This window comes from Cimex lectularius, unplaced genomic scaffold (genome assembly GCF_000648675.2).
Source record: "Cimex lectularius strain Harlan isolate CLEC.00 unplaced genomic scaffold, Clec_2.1 scaffold65, whole genome shotgun sequence".
NCBI lineage: Eukaryota > Metazoa > Arthropoda > Insecta > Hemiptera > Cimicidae > Cimex > Cimex lectularius.
The window spans coordinates 145,281-163,547 of NW_019392646.1; the positions used below are offsets into that span (position 1 = coordinate 145,281).

Sequence of the window (18,267 nt, forward strand, 5' to 3'; positions counted from 1 at the left end):
AAATTAGTTTTCAAAAGTTAACGGCCAAAGAGCCGTTTAGAGCTGGCGGTTGGAAACCTACCCGATGGTCCCTCATTTTAGTGACAGTTTGAATTTTGTTGAAGTCTTGGTTGTCCGTTGTCAAGATGATCGACCCGATGACAAGAAAAGAAATCGTCCAGAACCTCCATTCAGCGATAGACTGCGAAATGACCGACCAGGACGATGTCTGTTTGACAAACACTTCGATATTAATTTCTGTGCTTTATATATTTATGTTTTAAAACATGATTTTTGTTTTCAGAAAGCGTATCAGTTCTATGTCGAAAGCCTGTTGCTAGTCGTACAATCTTTGAAACAAGACACATCTGTATGCAATCTGACGATAAAGGACAAATGTAATCTAATTGAATTCGCTAAGCAGAGCGTTGGCAGAGTCTGCAAACTGCTGCAAAAAGAAGGTATTGATATTTAGTTACTGTTTGACACTAGAGATGTAGTTGGGCCTGTGCCTCATCAAGAACCAAAAGCCACTTTCTTCTGTACTCCGCTTTCCTCTCCATCTCCTTACTTCCGACTTCCTAAAGCTGGCTTTCTACTGTGTGAAAAACTATTTCGCGTTGTGGATACCTAGATTTCAGACTGTGAAATTTTTGGTGTGAAGATGTTTTGGGGTGCTGAGCCATCCCACCTGAGTCTGCAGACTGACAAACCTGTAATTTGATCCTTACCGGTCATCTCGGTGTGTCTATCCTGGCTGTCAGATGTCTTTCTCTCAACATCTGGAGTGTTGGGTCTGGGTGTTGTCTGTAAAATCAAGTCAGAAAGGAACATGCACACTGAAGATGATGAAATGTTGAAACACTTCTGAGAAAACAAAAAATCGAGTCTAGGCAGACCAGGATGATCAATAACGACAGGAGCTTGTCTTTACTGTATTTTGACAATGGAACTTGTAAATCCTAGGAAGATATGCCTTCTTTCCTTATGTATGTCTTTCATAGGATTATTCTTAATTATAGATCAAATGTAATGACATAAAACTGATATTTGCAAAAACCAATGTTTTGCTATTTTTGTCCTATCAAGCACAAAGGTTGATATACACTGATATCAATGTTAAGAAATAAGATTATCAATAATCTTAATGATAAAAATGCTCATTGTTTATTGTAAGTTTTATCACAGTTGTTGATTAATCTTGTTTATTATAAATTTTCCCGTAATTGGTGGTTTTATCTAGATGATTTAAATGTCATATATTTACTTTTGATTAATTTTATTTTTATCAATGGGATGCTCTAGTAAAAGATTAAGGACTACTAGAAATAGTGTAAGGATGCAAAGAACTCATTAGACATTTAATAATTGTGAAACAGTAGTGATGAACTTGTGAGCCTGGTCGTCTCGATTATTAAATTAAGTCTATTCACATTGGCTTCATCTGTCAAAACTTCTTCAATGGTTGGTCTGGCTTTATATTCTATTCTTATCCATCCTCCCCCCAAATAATGAAAATGATTCCACATATTCCATTTTGAAAAAACTGTTTACAGAATCGGAGCCTGAAAGAGATGTAAATCGTTCACATCCTTCTGCTCCAATCCTGCCGGAAGTAGAAGACAACATTGATACACCACCACCAAATTTAAAGCCTTTCAGTCAATCAGATTTAGAAGAACAGAAACTCATGGCGCAGTACCACAGGCGATACAATCTTGCGAGTAGCACTGTGGAGAAACAGAACCTCGAACTTGAACTCGCAAGGGAGCTCGTTGAGAAAGCTGCCATCACGAGGAACAGACTCATGCAAGCGACAGCATGGGCGATGGAAACCGCCCATCTGAAGTTTTGCATCGATGAGAAACTAAAAGAAGGAAGGCTTACAGACAGTGATTTTAAAATGCAACGACTCTTTGCAATCTCTCTACAGTTCAATCATGGAAGCAGTTGGATCACACAGATGGCCTTCGAGCTTTTTCTGTACCCCTATAACACTAAGATAGTCAGGTGTGTACAAAGTTATCTGTCGTGTGTTAATCCTTGCTCACCTATTCTTGCTGTATTCTGTAAAAACTCAGTAAAATGCCACACTTTGTCTCATTGAAAGTTACCACAAGAACAGGTGAACAAGTATACATGAGTAGGTAAAAGTATAAATTGTAAGATTTCATGTGGAAAACTCCAGGGTGATAAAACTTTAGTTGGATAGTTTCTGATCATCTTTGTTTGTTTATTATTACTGGTTTTGTCATTGGTGGTTTGTGGTGAGTTTGACCAGAAGACCAAAGGAGCTAGGACAGGCAAACATGGATGATCGAAAATGACCAAATTAACAATATAAGTAAATTTGTAATTGAGTTTAACTGGAAGATGGTTTGAAATTCATTACATTTATTGGCATTTGTAACATTGAATTTCTATTAAACAAAACATTAAAGTTAATAATAAAAATGTGTTAATTTGAAGTCAATGTTCACTCCATATAATGTTATGATTTATTGTTTGATTTAAAGGAATGTATTGGAAAATGTTCTTACTGACAACTCACATCCAGTAAAAGCAACTATGAATAAAATGCAACAAAAGGTGGAACATATGATTGACTTGGCAAAGAGGAATTCAATAGCTGAAGGCAAAGATATCATGAAATCCTTTGATTCAATTATAGAAGGTTAGTTTTATTTGTACCATTTATTGGGTTGGCAATTATGTTTATGGTTTTATGAGTTGAATTATTTAACAATTAATTAAGGTTTTTAGTTGAGATAAAAAGTCAATGGCACGAGCGGGATTCGAACCCACGATTTTCGGCTAGATACGCCGCTGCTCTATTACTTAAGTTATCGTGACCTCGATCCACAAGGACACTAACTTCCTATCTCAACCACACCTTTTGAATTTTCCCTCCTTTTTGCCATTTTTCAAATGTCGTGTATCGGATTGGATTCTCGACGACAAATGAAATGGCCACGGAGAACTTTAGTGAAGTATACTTCATTTTAAATCATTAAATTCACTAATTTCGTGGTCCGCTTGACGAATTGATATATTACAATTAATTAAGGTTTTTAGTTGAGATAAAAAAGTAGGTAATTGGCATGAGCGGGATTCGAACCCACGATCTTCGGCTAGATACGCAGCTGCTCTACCACTTGAGCTATCATGACCTCAATCCACTCGGACACTAACTTCCCATCTCAACCCCTCCCCTTTTGAATTTTGAATCCCACTCGTGCCATTGACTTTTTTATCTCAACTAAAAACCTTAATTAATTGTAATATATTAATTGGTCAAGTGGACCATGAAATTAGTGAATTTAATGAATTATTTAATTTGAATTTTATATTTTTTTCTGCATATTAGCCAAGGGCATTATATTTCATATACGACGCATATCCTTTTTTTTTGGGGGGGGGGTTGTGAGAAAAGGGATGACGGTGGGAATCGAACTCACGACCACGGGTTCTAGAGCTGAGAGTCTATCATGCTAATCACTTGGCTACCATGGTCCCCATGAGTTAAATTGAAAAAATATTTAATATATACAGTGTTATAGGGTTTGTTACCAACTAAATAAAGGCTTTTATTAAAAAATGACATGTTTAATGATCTTGGGTTGCTGGTTTTTTTTTCCTCCCAATCTTGTAAAGGACATTTCTCTAAGGAAAGTTTTAAAAAAGGTAAAAGTGAGTATGTCCTTGGAATAAGGCAACTTCAGTGAAATTTCCGAAAATTTTGATGGAAAAATCATTAAAGAAGCCACAATTGAGAATTAAAAAAAAAAAAAAACAACGGGTTTTTGGCATTTGTTATTCTTTGAGTGGCTACTGTGTATTCAGAAGCGCGGGGGTTTGCCTTTATATTTTTGCTATTAAGTGCATAATCACTTTTCAAAAGGCAAGTTGTTCAGTTTCACAAAAAAATCAGGAGTTTTGATTATTTATTAAATTGCAGACAAAATAAGAGGTTTAGATATATCAATGCTTTTCTGAATTGGAAATGAATTACTATTATTATCATAAAGTTCATGCTGAAATAGACCATTATATTAAGGGCATTGGAAACAGAAAAGGTTTGGGAACTGCTGGGGTAAACTGTTAAGCATATCTTTGTCTCATTGGAGATGCCCTATGTAATTCCTAAATATGGATTACCTATACATGTTCCAGTTAACACAGAACAGGATATGTAAAGAGGAACGGAATTTTACAAAAAGAAAAAACTAGCGCTGTGAAAAGTACCCAGAATTTTCTAATAGCAGTGTCAAAACATAAAATTTAAAAAAACTATTTTTATTAGTTCACAGTAAAAAATAAATTTTGTGCTATATTCCAGAAACGCTTTTGACTTAAAAAAAATTAATTTGGCCCAGGGTTTGTTCTGGGGTCCTCAGCCTCAGAGCAGGACGAGCTGCTGCTTGGGCATATGTCCGGCAGTACCCCTGCACTCCACTTAGCTTTCACTTTAAAGTTAACTTAACTAATTTCGTGGTCCGCTTGACCAATTAATATATTACAATTAATTAAGGTTTTTAGTTGAGATAAAAAAGTCAATGGCACGAGCGGGATTCGAACCCACGATCATCGGCTAGATACGCTGCTGCTCTACCACTTGAGCTATCGTGACCTTGATCCAAACGGGCACTAACTTCCCATCTCAACCGCACTTTTTGAATTTTCCCTCCTTTTTGCCATTTTTCAAATGTCGTGTAATCGGATTGGATTCTCGATGACAAATGAAATGGCCATGGAGAGCTTTAGTGAAGTATACTTCATTTTAAATCATTAAATTCACTAATTTCGTGGTCCGCATTAAATTCGAATCCCGCTTGTGCCATTGACTTTTTTATCTCAACTAAAAACCTTAATTAATTGTAATATATTAATTGGTCGAGTGGACCACAAAATTTTTAATTAAATGCGGCTTTTGGGTGCACTTCCCTCCCACACTTTCTGCAAGGGCTTATACCACAGGTAGGTATGGTCAAACTTCTGGCTACGGAAACACCTTTGGAGGTTGGGATGTAAAGGTGAACTTTCAATTTTAGAAAGCCACGTTTATTTCTTTAGGGCATTTTGGAGTGTCAAAGGTAAGGATAACATTCACCGAAGGGACAGGTTGCCCGTTCTGGCGAGTATACATTCATTTTACTTCCAACACCCCTTAGTCCTCAAAACCTTTTATATCTTGTATGCTACTGTTCATGCGGTTGTGACGTATTACCAACCTCTTGAGGTATTCAGCCTCTAGTGGGCTGTGGCCTCGACCTCATGCCCCGCATTCATCTTCAAGCCCTTCAGCAGTTCCTCTTTTTCCTTTCCAACTACTACATAATTTTAAGCTCTTAGTGAATATGTTGATATTTCCAAGCTGTTCTTTTATTCTTTTTGATGCTATTGGTGGATGTAAATTCTCAAAACGTCCAAAGAAATAAGTAATAAATTTCCTTTAAAAAACCACAAACAATTTTTTTTTAACAAAAACCAAAAAATTATAAAAGACAAATCAGTCACAAAAATTTCGTAAAAAAACACCTCAAAATAGTTAGTATTTCGTTCCATCATGAAAATTTTGTTACACCCAAAATACTGAAGTATTTCTAACTAAAATTCACTAAAATGTTTTGTAAAATGTTCTTTCAATTGCACAATGGGGTTAGATGGTAGTGTGAAAACGAGGTAGATAGAGCAGCGTAAACTTGTCATAGTGGAAAAACCAACCGAACTTATTTGCCAACCTGAGATACAATTATTGGGCTTCAATATTGATCTACCTAATCACTTAATAAACAAAAGCAATAAACGTTTTTTCTTATTATTTCTACTTTGGTATGCCTAGAATAAAATAAAATTGGCAAGTTGCTATATTTTATTTTCAGCTATAAAGACAGATTTGAATATAATCCTGGAAGTGGTAAAAGCACTATTTGAACCACTAAACACAGACAAAAATATTTCATTGACTTCTGAAGTAATTTTCCACGTCTATTTTTCTCAGTTGAAACAGGAAATCATTTCATTATTGAGGTATTCTATTATTTAAAGATGTTTTTGAAAATTGCTTTTCTGGCCATAATATGCAATTTTTTTTAAAATAGGCTTGGATTGAAAGAGGTTGAGAGCAAATTGAATGACAGAATCAAAGAAAATATTCTAAGGAAAGACTCCGACATTTCGCCAGCGTTTGAACTGTCAGAAACTTGCAAAGAAGCTATCACAAAACTCCATTATATCACCACCCTACATAATCCTTACGACATGCTCAGCTGTACAGTACACATATTCAGAATTCTCGCAAATTCCGATTTTGACAAGAAACACTGTACTTCCATGTAAGCTTTTTTACTTATTATTTTTTTTTTTATTGAAAAAAAATTTTTTTTTAAATACGTATTTTTTGTTAGGGGTGCCGACGAACTCTTGCCAAGGTTGTGCCAAGTGGTTCTTATGAGTGGTCTTCCCTCCATATGTGCCGAAGCGGCATTTATGGAATATTTCATGCCCGTCGAAAAGGCCCTTGGAGAAGAAGGCTATGCAGTCACAATGCTGCAAAGCGCCATCGTCCATCTTACAAATAGTTAAAAATAGATTTAAAGAATACATTTAATAATAATTTATGTTTTATTCCATTTGAAATTATTGAACGTAAATTTTTTACATTTATATTCTTATGAAATTAAAAAAATATATAATAAATTTGACTCATTTTTAAAACCGTATGCAGATGTAAACTACTGGATAGTCATTGCAGGCTTTACCTTACAATGTATTTTCATATCTATAAATAATAAAGGTGTGTTATCAGTATTTTTATATTTATTTATTTTTAACACCTACTCAAAAACTATTGTATAGGACCTACATGAGCAAAAAAAAGTGAAATTTAAACTTGCGTGAGATTAGACAGACCAAGTGGAGTGATAAATGTTTTGAAAACAAAACTCATAAATAATATTGAGGGTGTTACATCCAAGTAGACCTTGGATGGTTTTTAGCAGTTATCAAACCTGGAGCCTTTTGACATACCATTTCAACATGCTTAATCCAAAAAAAAAAAACTTTTGATCTAATCAAACCTCTAAGATATCTCATGCATTCCACCTCCTTAACCTATTCAGGATGGCGAGCGTCATATCACGCTCTAGTTCCTTCACTTTTAGACCGAAGATCAAAAAAGTTTGTTCCTTAAAATAGTAAATGGTGTTATATTTTTTAAATTTACCACTCTCACTAGTGCTTAAAATAATAACTTAAACAGCACACTGCTTCTATGAACTTGAAACTAAAAGTGAAGAGTAGAGTGTGATATGCTCTCAGTACCTCACTTGATATCATGCTGACTGTCTTGAACAGGTTGCTTTCTGAGTTGAGAAAAAAAAAGTTTTCATGTTTTTATTCAGTGACGAATTTTGGTTACCTGGCACTGTATGAGCCCACATCAATCTGTGGTCTAGATGAAGATGTAGGTATCAAACTGTTGTGACAAGGAACCTGGAAATGGTTGTAGTGAAGGAGAGGCTGTGTTATTTTTTTGGAGGTTTGTAAATTGGATTATTGTAGACTTTCGATGTTTCTCCACTTACCTCACCATTTAGCAATGTCAGGTATCAGATCATTTTTTATTATGGTGTTATCACCTGCCAACTGAGCGTTTACATAGTACAAATACAGGAAGGGACCCGGGATTTTTTTTTCATATGAGTCTAGAAGGGAAGTTTTTTGTGTTAAGTGGAAAATATTTAAATAGAAAGTAAATAAAATAAAACTAACTAACCTAAAAAAATAAGAACTGTGAAACAAAGTAATAAACATAAGTTTAAGTCAGAAATCAAAAGAACCAATGAAGAATTGTGTTTGAAATCGGATCAATTTGTGAATACAGTTGGCCAGTAAATGTTCAGGTTTAAGTAAAAACAAAGGCAATTTTATTTATTTTTATTCATAAGAATTAATTAAAAAATTAATCTTTCAACAAAAATAATATCCCTGTTCAAATTTGACTAAATTGGCCATTACTTAGAAATTTATTTTCTAAGTTAAAACGTTAATCTCACTCTCCTGCTGTTAGTTCATCTGCTCTATCTGATGCAGCACTGATGGCATTTATAAAAGCGGATCTAGGAAAAAAAACAACAAGAGATTTAAATAATTGAAATGTGTAAGTCCACTTGAAATAATCTGTCTTCTTCTTTAAAAATGCGTTTGCCATAGGGTAACAACAGTACCTAACAGAACCTCTCTCCAACTCGGCAACACCACAGATAGTTGTGCCTCCGGGAGAACAAACTTCGTCTTTCAGTAAACCCGGGTGTTTTTTCGTCGAAAGGACCATCTCTGCAGCACCTTTCATCACTTGTGCCGCCATGTTCATAGCCATATCTCTAGTCACACCCTTTTTTACAGCACCATCAGCCAGAGCTTCCATCACCATGTACATCTTGAGAAAAAAAATTAAAAAAAAAATAGTAATGCAAAAGTTATAGTGCTTACATATGCAGGTCCGGAGCCGCAGAGTCCAGAAACAGAGTTGAACAGAACTTCATCTATTTGCTCACACAATCCAAGACTTGACATGATGCTATATACTACTTTGTTGTAATTACTATCACTATTGATGGAACACATGACTAATTTATAAACAATTAAAATTATACAACTATGACAACAAAATTGTAATAATTAAATGCAGAACAATGAAAATACCTGAACAGCCAATTCCAACCATACATGGAGTATTTGGCATAACTCTGATAATATGTGCATGTTTATAATTTTGTCCTAAAGTCTGAAATTAAATATTTGATATTTTAAAGGTTGCCTTTTGAAATTGATATAATCTAATTACCGCTGAAATATTTTTGAGAGTTTTACCAGCCATCACAGAAACAAAACATTTAACTTTTGCATCTGAAATGTTACTAATTGAGTGAGCTGCTGTTTTAAAATACTGCGGTTTCACAGCAATAAAAACTATTGTTGCATTTTTAACAACTTTAGCTGAAATAAAAAAATGTAAAACATTAGTACAGTCAATTGAGGCCAATGTGATATAGTAAATAACACACAGTTGTCGATAGTAGTAGACACAGCTCGCTGCTTCCAAAGTTCGAGATTCCTATCTGAAGTCGCCGAAACTATCATGTTGCTAGGTAACACCAGGCCTGAATATTTTTTAACTGTTAATTTCAAATATTGAAAGTTTAATGATTATAGCTTACCGGAGTCCAGCATACGAAAAGCAATTGCTTGTGCCATATTACCAGCACCTATGAAACCGACTGAATCGTCAGGTGGAACCACCGAATTCCTTTTTGATGATTCTTTACTCATCTTAGGGCCTAAAAAAAAGAGGATACATCTTAAAATGGATCCTTAATGAGTCCAAAACCTTTAGAAGAACCATCTGCAAAACTTACAAAATTATTATTGGAAGCAACAACCAAACCAGGATTCTGGTTGGACTCCTACCAGAGCACTGCCACTTAAGAAGGCACATGCACCGGATAGGACAAACACTGTGCAGATACTGCCAGGAAGAGGAGGAGACCGCAGAACACATTTTACGTTTCTGTGAAGGTCTATGTAGGTGCAGGTTCTTGCAACTAGGACAAGAAAAACCACAAGCAAGATCCTACACTAAGGTGCTGCTGGCAAAGCTATGTTATAAATAACATGGGAGCACAATAGATCTATTCAGGTCGAGGTGCAGTAAGCCTTGTGGCTGCCTCTTTTATCCCTAGCCCTACAGCTTAAACAAATTAACTTTTTTCCATAGCCGGTTAGCAGTAATTATTTCAATTAATAAGGTCTTGGTTGAGATGAAAACATTAGTGTCATGAGCAGGATTCGAATCCACGACCACTCAATATGCCGCTGCTCTAACGACTTAAACTACCGTGACTCACTTGCTATGAGCTATGACAGAGTAGCACCAAAGAGTCCTCCTGGCAGAGAAAAAGCCCAGGCCTGAAGGGTGCCCACGGGAGTCCTTGCAAAAGCTTTGGGATATGACAAAAAGCCTATGCTTGAGGAGCTCTTGACAACAATAATAGACCAATACTAGTTGCGGTGCGCAGGCTGTAAAGACTATTGTAAGTTGACTACTAAACTCCTATTTGAACTCATATCTTGAACGTTAACTTGTTTAATTTCTCTAAATTCAGTAAACAAAAACAGAGTGGCTTGTAAGTTTGCCCTGGAGTTTTGGCTTATACTTAGCGCCTGATAACCTTTTTATTAGAGCAAAATACATTGAAACAATTCTTTTCAATCGGATTAAAAAATTTAAATGAAACGACTTACCTATTTCGGCAGAGTTAAGAATAATGTGATATCCAAAAAGTTAAAAGACAAACAGCAAAAATACCAAAACGTCAAGTTGAAGTTTAAAGACGGTTTCAGTTGTGATAAGGATTTACGTCACCGATAACAGATATTTTTAAGATGTTTACAGATGAACAAATCTTTTTTTCCACATAGTTTTTTTTTTAATACTGATTGTATGAAGCCAGCCCGTACACTTAGCAAAAGTCCTTATAAAACAAAGTTACAAAACATTTCACAAAATTAGAGATTAATTATCAATGCTTTATTAATTAATGTTATTGTTACAGTAAAACATAACTATAAAATAAAATATAATCAAACAATTCATAATATTTAGCTTTAAAATAACACAATTGTATATTTAAATAATGCCAGTCCATTGAAAACTGGAATAGAAAATTCGGCCTTCTTGCTCACTCGCAATTACGAAAGTCTTTTTGGTCATTGTAGCAAGTCTCGTATGTGTGACTAATTTAGTAAGTGGTAAATTTTGGTTTTCAAGTGCGCACAATATTATGAAAAAAGCATGGAATTTGAGCGGTTCGCCTGGGTAGATGAGAAAGTCCCCTCCGAACTTTGTTCCCATTGTGATATAGTATCCTTTTCCCCAAAGATCTTTGAAGACTTTGTATTTGAGCTTTTCCAGCGGCGATTCCGGGTAGGTCCATTCAGCAGGGATGAAGTCTTCCAGCTTAAACCAAGGGTGTTCTAAAATAAAGCGTACAAATTTTTAAAAGATCACTTCAACGTTAAAAACTGCTTTACCAGTCGGGATTTGAACGTTGACACCAGCTTGCAAATTACTTGTGTTGGTTTTTTCCAGTTCAGATTTTAAAATTTCATCCTTTTCGATTACAACCTCTTGATCACCTTTTAATAATTTTCTCCGTTTCCCTTCAACAATTATGTCTATCATGGAGAGGACATCTTGCTTTCGTTTTTGTTCATAATAATCAACCTAAAATTGAAAAACATATTAAATTTTATTGTTACCTGTTTTGAGTGTCAACTGGATTATGTTCTATTGTTGAAACTGTACTTTTTTTTTTAATGAGGGTATTTCAACCCGATGTTTTTGTAAAAAAATTTGTAAGTATGTCGAGTTCGAATGTAGGGCTGCAGGATTTGAACCCAGAACCTTTACATTACAGTAATGAGCGCCATGTCAACGCCTAAACCGTTGCAGCCACCAACGCCCCAGTACATATTTTGAGTGTACTCCATGATATTTCATGGTGCCCTCTGCATTATACTTTTAAAATTTTGATTACTAGTTTAATCATGATTTTATAGTGTGTAATTGAGAGGCTCCCAATTTGTCAGATGCAGTTTGTTTGTCAAGTAAATTTTTTCTAGAAATTAATAAATGACCAAAGCCTCAGCATAACTAGTCAGGGTTGTGAATGTTAAGTGAGGATTCACAAGTTCTTCAAAATGCCTGAATATATGCTTCTCCTAACAGCTTGTTTCTGTTCCGCTTTGCCCATCTTCTTTATGTGGATGTTAAGATGGCAATAGCGGGTATAGAAGCCTATAATTTCCCTAAAATCTTGCTTTCTGAGAGCAAGGGATATCCTCCTTTTTGACAAATTTATAAATCTATCCTTGCCTTATTCTTGGAGGTTTTGTTCAGTGCTTGAGTTTATCTTTCACAAGCCATTTTGCCAAATTCAACGTTAGCACACTCTCCAGTGTACCTAGTTCTGGTTCTGGTACCATGGGTGTAAGGGCTGTCCCTTCTTTGGCTAATTGGTCAGCCTGTTCGTTTCCTTCTATACTTTCGCATACTGGAACCCACCTTAAGCTACTCACGTTTTTAGGCTTTACCGGACTAGTTTGGAGCTAAGAGCATATGTATTTAGTGCTTTTATTGCTGTCTGAAAGCGCTTGGATTAATGGTCCTTAGCTTGGAAGATTGTTTGAATCAGTCTTTGCTTGGGTTAATTCAGTCCTTTTACTTCTACTACCATTCCCTGTTCCATCTTTGATTCATCAATATACCAAATTATGGCCCCTTCTTGAAAATTAGGGTTGCCTTTCTTTTAAAGATCTCTGTTATCTATGTCCACTTGAAAGGGTCAAAATTTAGTTTTCCCCTTATTTTGTCAGGTCATCACATTTATTTTTATTCTCTCCAGAATTGTGAGAAATTATCTTTAATCAGGTTTTATTGCTTTGTAACTCAGGATCTATTGGCACTCTCAAAAGCTGTGGGAGATTGAGTGTTTTTTCCAGTGATGTTGTGGGGTCATGTATGCATTGCATGGTATGTTAAGGCATGCTAGTGTTTGTAGACTTTGCAGTAATTACAAGCTATAAATTCATTTACAACATGAAGTAAAATGGAGTACAATCATCCAAATGTAGTGTTTCAATACAACAATCCAGTAGACTAACAACCATTACCTGTTCTTTTTTTATTCTTTCATTGTATTCATTGAATTTCTTTTTAGTTTCTTCTGTCGGAGGAGCTTTTGGATTTACATAGGCGAACAGTTCTCCAATATTCATTTCTTTGATAAGCGTCACCTCTTCTGGAAGGAGCTTCATCGGAAGGCCATTCTCGACATCTTGCCTCGGTACCTGAGCAAGGCATCCTACAAGATTTCCTATGATTCTATGCTTTTGTCTTAACTTCATCCAATCTGAAATTGCAAATGGTAATAATACATATATATATTTTTTTAAATTAAAATAGTACAAAGGGAGGCGAAACAATACCTTCGGCGTTCCAAACAAAAGCGTCCCTGCCTTTAATCATTACACGAACCATTTCGACTTAAATCATCAGTTCTGTTGTTACAAAACTTCGTCCAAATCAACAGTTTTGTTTACAAATAGATCTGGTACAAATATAGCTATAATTGTTTACAAGTGTAACCTCTTTGCTGGTTATCCATGATAACTTATCAGTCACGTTTGACTCAGTCGTTAATGCTTAAATGTTTGTCTAATTGTAAGTTGTGCTTTTTACACATTTGTACAAATTTGACAATAATGCTGCTTGATTTAAACTTAAATTATTAAATTTTACTGAAAAAGATAAAAAATTATGATGTTGGATGGATGTTCATAATTTTCGGGTGTTACAGCTAGAACAGTGGAACAGACAACACATAACATCAAACAGCAGAATAATACAAATAATTCGACCAAATTTGTTTATTATTTAAATTGGTTTATTCTGATGGTTGAAAGTCAGTACAATATAGGGGATCTTAATATTGCACTTCTTTTTTAATTTTTAATTACAAAGTTATATTGCAAGTGTTTGCTAATCGAAATTACATTAAAAAAATAATTGATTTTGAAAATCCTCACTTGTGCAGAAGCTCAAGCATTTACCAACCGACATTTTACATAAACGCAAAAAAAAAAAAAAAAATTCTTCCTAACTCCAAAAAGCTTCTTAGGTGTACCTTATTAGGAAAAAATACCATTCCCGAACATCAGTTAAGTTCCGAAGTTCCCATCCGTCTTTTCACCAGGCAGTATTGCCTTGGTGTATTCCTGGATATATAGAAATAATGAAAGTAGGGTGAGTATATAGCTTCATTTTATGTAAAAGATGGTTGTACTCACAGATTTGTCAAATCGAATTACTTCGAATCTGTAAGTAGAACTATCTTTTACAAAATGTTCCTGGGTATAGGTCAAGCTTTTGATGTATCAAAGTCAGCTGGTGCTGCTGTGTAAGTTAAAGGGCATCCTACCTGCTACCTATTACATAATCTTTAAATCGTATCTCTCCGATATTTAGACGTCAGTCAAAGATCCTTTCTTTCTTCATTTATCCTGTTCGAGCAGGAGTCCCGCACGGGAGCTCGCTTGCTCCTCTTGTATGCATAATGTATTCTGCTTACCTACCGACCCTCCTAGAAACAATAACCGTCGCTTACGATACAGCAATTCGTAATCTACAAAGCCCTTGACCCTGGCTCAAAAATAAAGGAAACGAACAAAAATCTAAACTTTCATTTAAGAAAAATCTTCTTATTATTTTCTTTTTACAATATTCCTATCCCAAATACGAACCAATTGAAATATCTTGGACTTTACCTAGACAAACGACTGACATGGAACCCCACACTCGGCTAAGGATGTACTGAAACCCAAGATATAAAATGTTGAAAAGGTTACTCGGCGAATGATTCAAACTAACGCTACTAAACAAGAAAAAAACTATGCATACAAATGGACGTATTGAATTGAAGTGTAGCGAAACGTTCCAACCTTAGCATATCCCAGTCCTACAATTTAACATCTTACAACAATAGTTAACGCTCCCTTGTATGTTTGACAGACGCCCGATCCCGATATGAGTCATTCCACTCCAAATTAGTCAAACATCACATGCCTCCTGGGATGAAATCGTACTAGCACGCAGTGTGCAACCAACGGCCTGCATTAATTTATTAGAAATTCCCTCACGGTACTTCTAGAGAGACAACATTTACATTATATTTCTTCTTTTCTGACTAAATATTAAATTTATTGTACAAATTCTGCATTTTCATGTTGAAAATACTCTGGGAAAGCATCAGAGTAGATTCCAACCAGAGAAATCCACGACAGATCAAATGTTCTCGCACAATTCTGGAGAATATACGATATCCATCCATCTATTTGTATCGCTGTATCAGTAGTAGTAATTGTAGTACTAAACTAGTAGTAGAACAACAAGAAAGTACATTCTGATGGCTTTGGAACAGAAAAAGGAGGAAACTAGATTACCCTGCTATCGTTGAATTGTTCAACATCTTGGTTATGCCGATGATTTGTATATTGTAGGTAGATCCAAAAGCTAAGTTACGAAGATTTCTTATCTCTGCCAAGAAGACTATACAGCAAAACGTTTCTTAACCGTATCCAAGTTTTACAATCTAAAGTCCTGAGAACATTAGTTAACGCTCCTATAATCATATAATCCACTCCGATCTTGCCAGGTAACAGTAATAGTTCGTGCGGTATTTCATTTATTATTATTATAATACCGATAATCAACTTTTCTATTTGCATGGGGGATTAAGTGTTACATAACGTAACACCAAGAGGATAATGCGTCAGTTCTCAAAGGAAACGTGTCTTGAACAGTTCATTGTAAATTATAAAATAAAATTCTTTCTCATTATTAAGCAAAATGCACGAGCTCAAACATACCGCCCACCAAATTTTAGTTAGTTAAAATTTATTAATTTTAATTCGGAAGTAGTTGTGTTACGCGTGAAACAGGTCGACAGAATTCGCCCTTAGGGGTTTTGATCTTTAGCACTCGAACCACCCCGTCCTTACCCGGATGTAACTCCACCACTCGCCCCGCTTACCAAAGTAACGGTGAGCTGGTGGGGTCTTTCAAGAGTACTCATGTGTCCAGTTCCAAATTGGGGGTTTTCTTAGTCCATTTGGGTCTCTGTTGGACACATTAATAAGTAACCATCCCTAAGCGCATTACACAAAAGTAGGGATGGCAATCTTTAATCTATATAATCAATATATCGGAAAACCGATATATCGAAAACTATATATCGGCTTCACCGATATGTCGTGGAAAATATATCGATATCGATAGAAATATATAGATATATATGATTTATCGTTGCTTCCCTACACAAAAGTGGTTTAAAAAGTTTGCTTTTGTGAATGAGGAGATTGAAGAACAGCGGTCTGGTAGACCTTCTTCAATGAAAACTATGAGGGACGCTATCGAGCTTGATTCGAGTCATACGTGTGAAAATAGCTTGTCAAAGTGTTCAATGTATATAATCGATGAAACCTTATACACCTAGCTTACATCGACGTGGGAAGATTCCTTTCTCATAAATCTACAAGCCTCAGCTTATTAACAATTGCCTTCCATTCCAGGAATATAAGGAGAACGTACCATTGGCTGTCACCAAATGATCTGTCCCATTCACCAACAAACTCAACCAGACCATCTCCACAAAAATCTACTGAAGTCAACTCAACGTACCTTTGCTCTGGCCCAGAAACAACCGCTCTCGAGAACAAAGTAATTTGTTATCAGGATGTGATGTGACCTCATGTAGCCAGAACAGAACATTCCCGTATACTCGGTCGTCCTAAAAAGGACAATGAAGATCTTTAACGTCCGCACCTAGCCTATTCGGCCTTATCGGACGTTTTGATTCTCAAAATGAGAGGTGACGCACCTCCACATATGACAGAATGGTGTTACTGCCGCAGCATTGGTGTAGAGGCAGCTCAGCCCGAAGGGCCAAGACAACCTCGCTCCCCGTTTGCCCATTCCGATTGGTCGGGTCTGCATTGAGCATCAGACCGTATGCCGCGCGCAAAGGGCTACCTAAGCCGAAATACATCAGCCCGGTCTCCCGCGCACTCCCTAGATAGAGAAGGCCACACTATCTCTCAGAGAATTGGGGCTTCTTTAGCGTAGAAACTACCGGATCCGCTCCGGCCGCGGTTTCGTTTAAAGTGGAATTGCTCACCACCCCCTAGAGGAATACCGCCTACGGTAAAAGCCTCCAATCGAGCTCAGCCTACACCTAAGTGCAAAGCATACTCGAGTAGGAGCAACCGATTCACTACCCGTTCCCATCCGCCAATACTCACGCATTCGAGGGACTTTCCAGCATATTATACGCTGCCGCCGATCCGCCGTATCCCGTGAGGCCGGGTGTATAACGGTGGTCATACGCAAGTTTCGTGCGAAGGTCACAGGTAGAAGACAGCCTCTTCTCTAAGTTCCCGCCAAGGGCGTCGCCACGTGCCACTACGAATCCATTCCCATTGGTACATGGGCTGAATTTTGGAACACTTCTGTGTGCATGCTACCCCGTAGTTCAGATGGTTATGCACCCTCCCCCGTCTATGCAGACAGGATCTGGTACCCTAACCCTCGTGTGCCGCTGATAAGGCACCCGCCGCCCATGCCGACCCGACGCCGACACGAGTACAGCTTGTAGTTTAGAGAGGTTGCCACGCCCTCTGGGCTACACTTTTATTTTGCGCCCGGACACCCCCTTTGTAACCAAGGATAGAATGAAGGAACCTGGATTGAGAAAGGGACGTGGATGAGAACACGAGGTGGACCGTTTCGGGGTCTCGACCTCAACCACATTATACCACCCGTCGTCGCTGTAGTTCCACATTGAGTGAGCTACAACTCCCTGGGTGGGTATGTAGCCAGAACAGCAAAGGTGGCGATAATGAAGCTTCTTACCACACATTCCGTACTCCAGTCCGGCCTCATCTGACTTTCTCCTTTTCTTAGCAATCGCCTTCGATAATCGCCAACACTGGAAAATGAACTGAATTTATTTTTTAAGTTCCAAGATCTAAACTTCTGTAAGAAGAGCATAAGTAGGCTAGTAACTAATAACTCGGGAAAAGGTTATAGATGCCGATGTAGATTATTTCCCCGAATCAAATATTTCTAAACTAATTTTAATTTTGATAATTACTAAATCCGTTGAACCCGCACGAATCTTTCTTATTACCTGGTAATATCATTTTTCAAACCCCCTAGTCAGTTCCCGATATAGGAGATTCCACTCCAGATTAGCCAAACATCAAAATCCTTTAATTTGTAATCTCTCCTCAAGAATTCTTCCCAACAATGCTATCTGGCGATTGGGAAGACGTTGGTCCCGAGTCATATCGAGGGATGGATGACCTGGGCTCATAGACTGTACTCGCATGTACAGTGTGCTACTAATGGCCTTACCTTACATTCATATTTATATAATGTACATTATTTTTGTTTGGTGCATTGAATATATGCTGTCTCGTAGATGTTTTGTACGGAACTTATTTTGGGCAATCTGAATTTATAACCAATATAGACAATGTTTAAAGATATTTGCTACTAGAGTAGAATTTAGAATTTACTACTATGTAGTACTATTTAACATTGATTACTCTTAAAGATCAATAACACGTTTTATTTTATTTATATTTCTTTTCCAAAATTGTTTTCGA

General features: G+C 36.6%; 3 protein-coding genes across 3 annotated transcripts; 1 reads left to right on the top strand and 2 right to left on the bottom strand.

The window, feature by feature from the left end:
* The first annotated feature begins 30 nt into the window (after window positions 1-30).
* Window positions 31-6,789, top strand: LOC106674390. The gene is made up of 7 exons (XM_014407056.2): window positions 31-206; window positions 284-440; window positions 1,536-1,989; window positions 2,496-2,653; window positions 5,862-6,009; window positions 6,081-6,314; window positions 6,387-6,789. The coding sequence occupies exons 1-7, from the start codon at window positions 126-128 to the stop codon at window positions 6,562-6,564; spliced, it is 1,410 nt and encodes a 469-aa protein (XP_014262542.1). The 5' UTR covers window positions 31-125; the 3' UTR covers window positions 6,565-6,789.
* A 1,112-nt stretch (window positions 6,790-7,901) lies between these two features.
* On the bottom strand, window positions 7,902-10,393 carry LOC106674340 (pyrroline-5-carboxylate reductase). The gene is made up of 8 exons (XM_014406983.2): window positions 10,285-10,393; window positions 9,201-9,320; window positions 9,048-9,143; window positions 8,828-8,979; window positions 8,686-8,767; window positions 8,473-8,609; window positions 8,208-8,419; window positions 7,902-8,099 (listed from the first exon to the last, which is right to left on the bottom strand). The coding sequence occupies exons 2-8, from the start codon at window positions 9,310-9,312 to the stop codon at window positions 8,033-8,035; spliced, it is 858 nt and encodes a 285-aa protein (XP_014262469.1). The 5' UTR covers window positions 9,313-9,320; window positions 10,285-10,393; the 3' UTR covers window positions 7,902-8,032.
* A 247-nt stretch (window positions 10,394-10,640) lies between these two features.
* LOC106674417 (tRNA-splicing endonuclease subunit Sen34) lies at window positions 10,641-13,208 on the bottom strand. The gene is made up of 4 exons (XM_024230447.1): window positions 13,030-13,208; window positions 12,715-12,953; window positions 11,074-11,266; window positions 10,641-11,016 (listed from the first exon to the last, which is right to left on the bottom strand). The coding sequence occupies exons 1-4, from the start codon at window positions 13,079-13,081 to the stop codon at window positions 10,670-10,672; spliced, it is 831 nt and encodes a 276-aa protein (XP_024086215.1). The 5' UTR covers window positions 13,082-13,208; the 3' UTR covers window positions 10,641-10,669.
* Window positions 13,209-18,267: the final 5,059 nt, after the last annotated feature.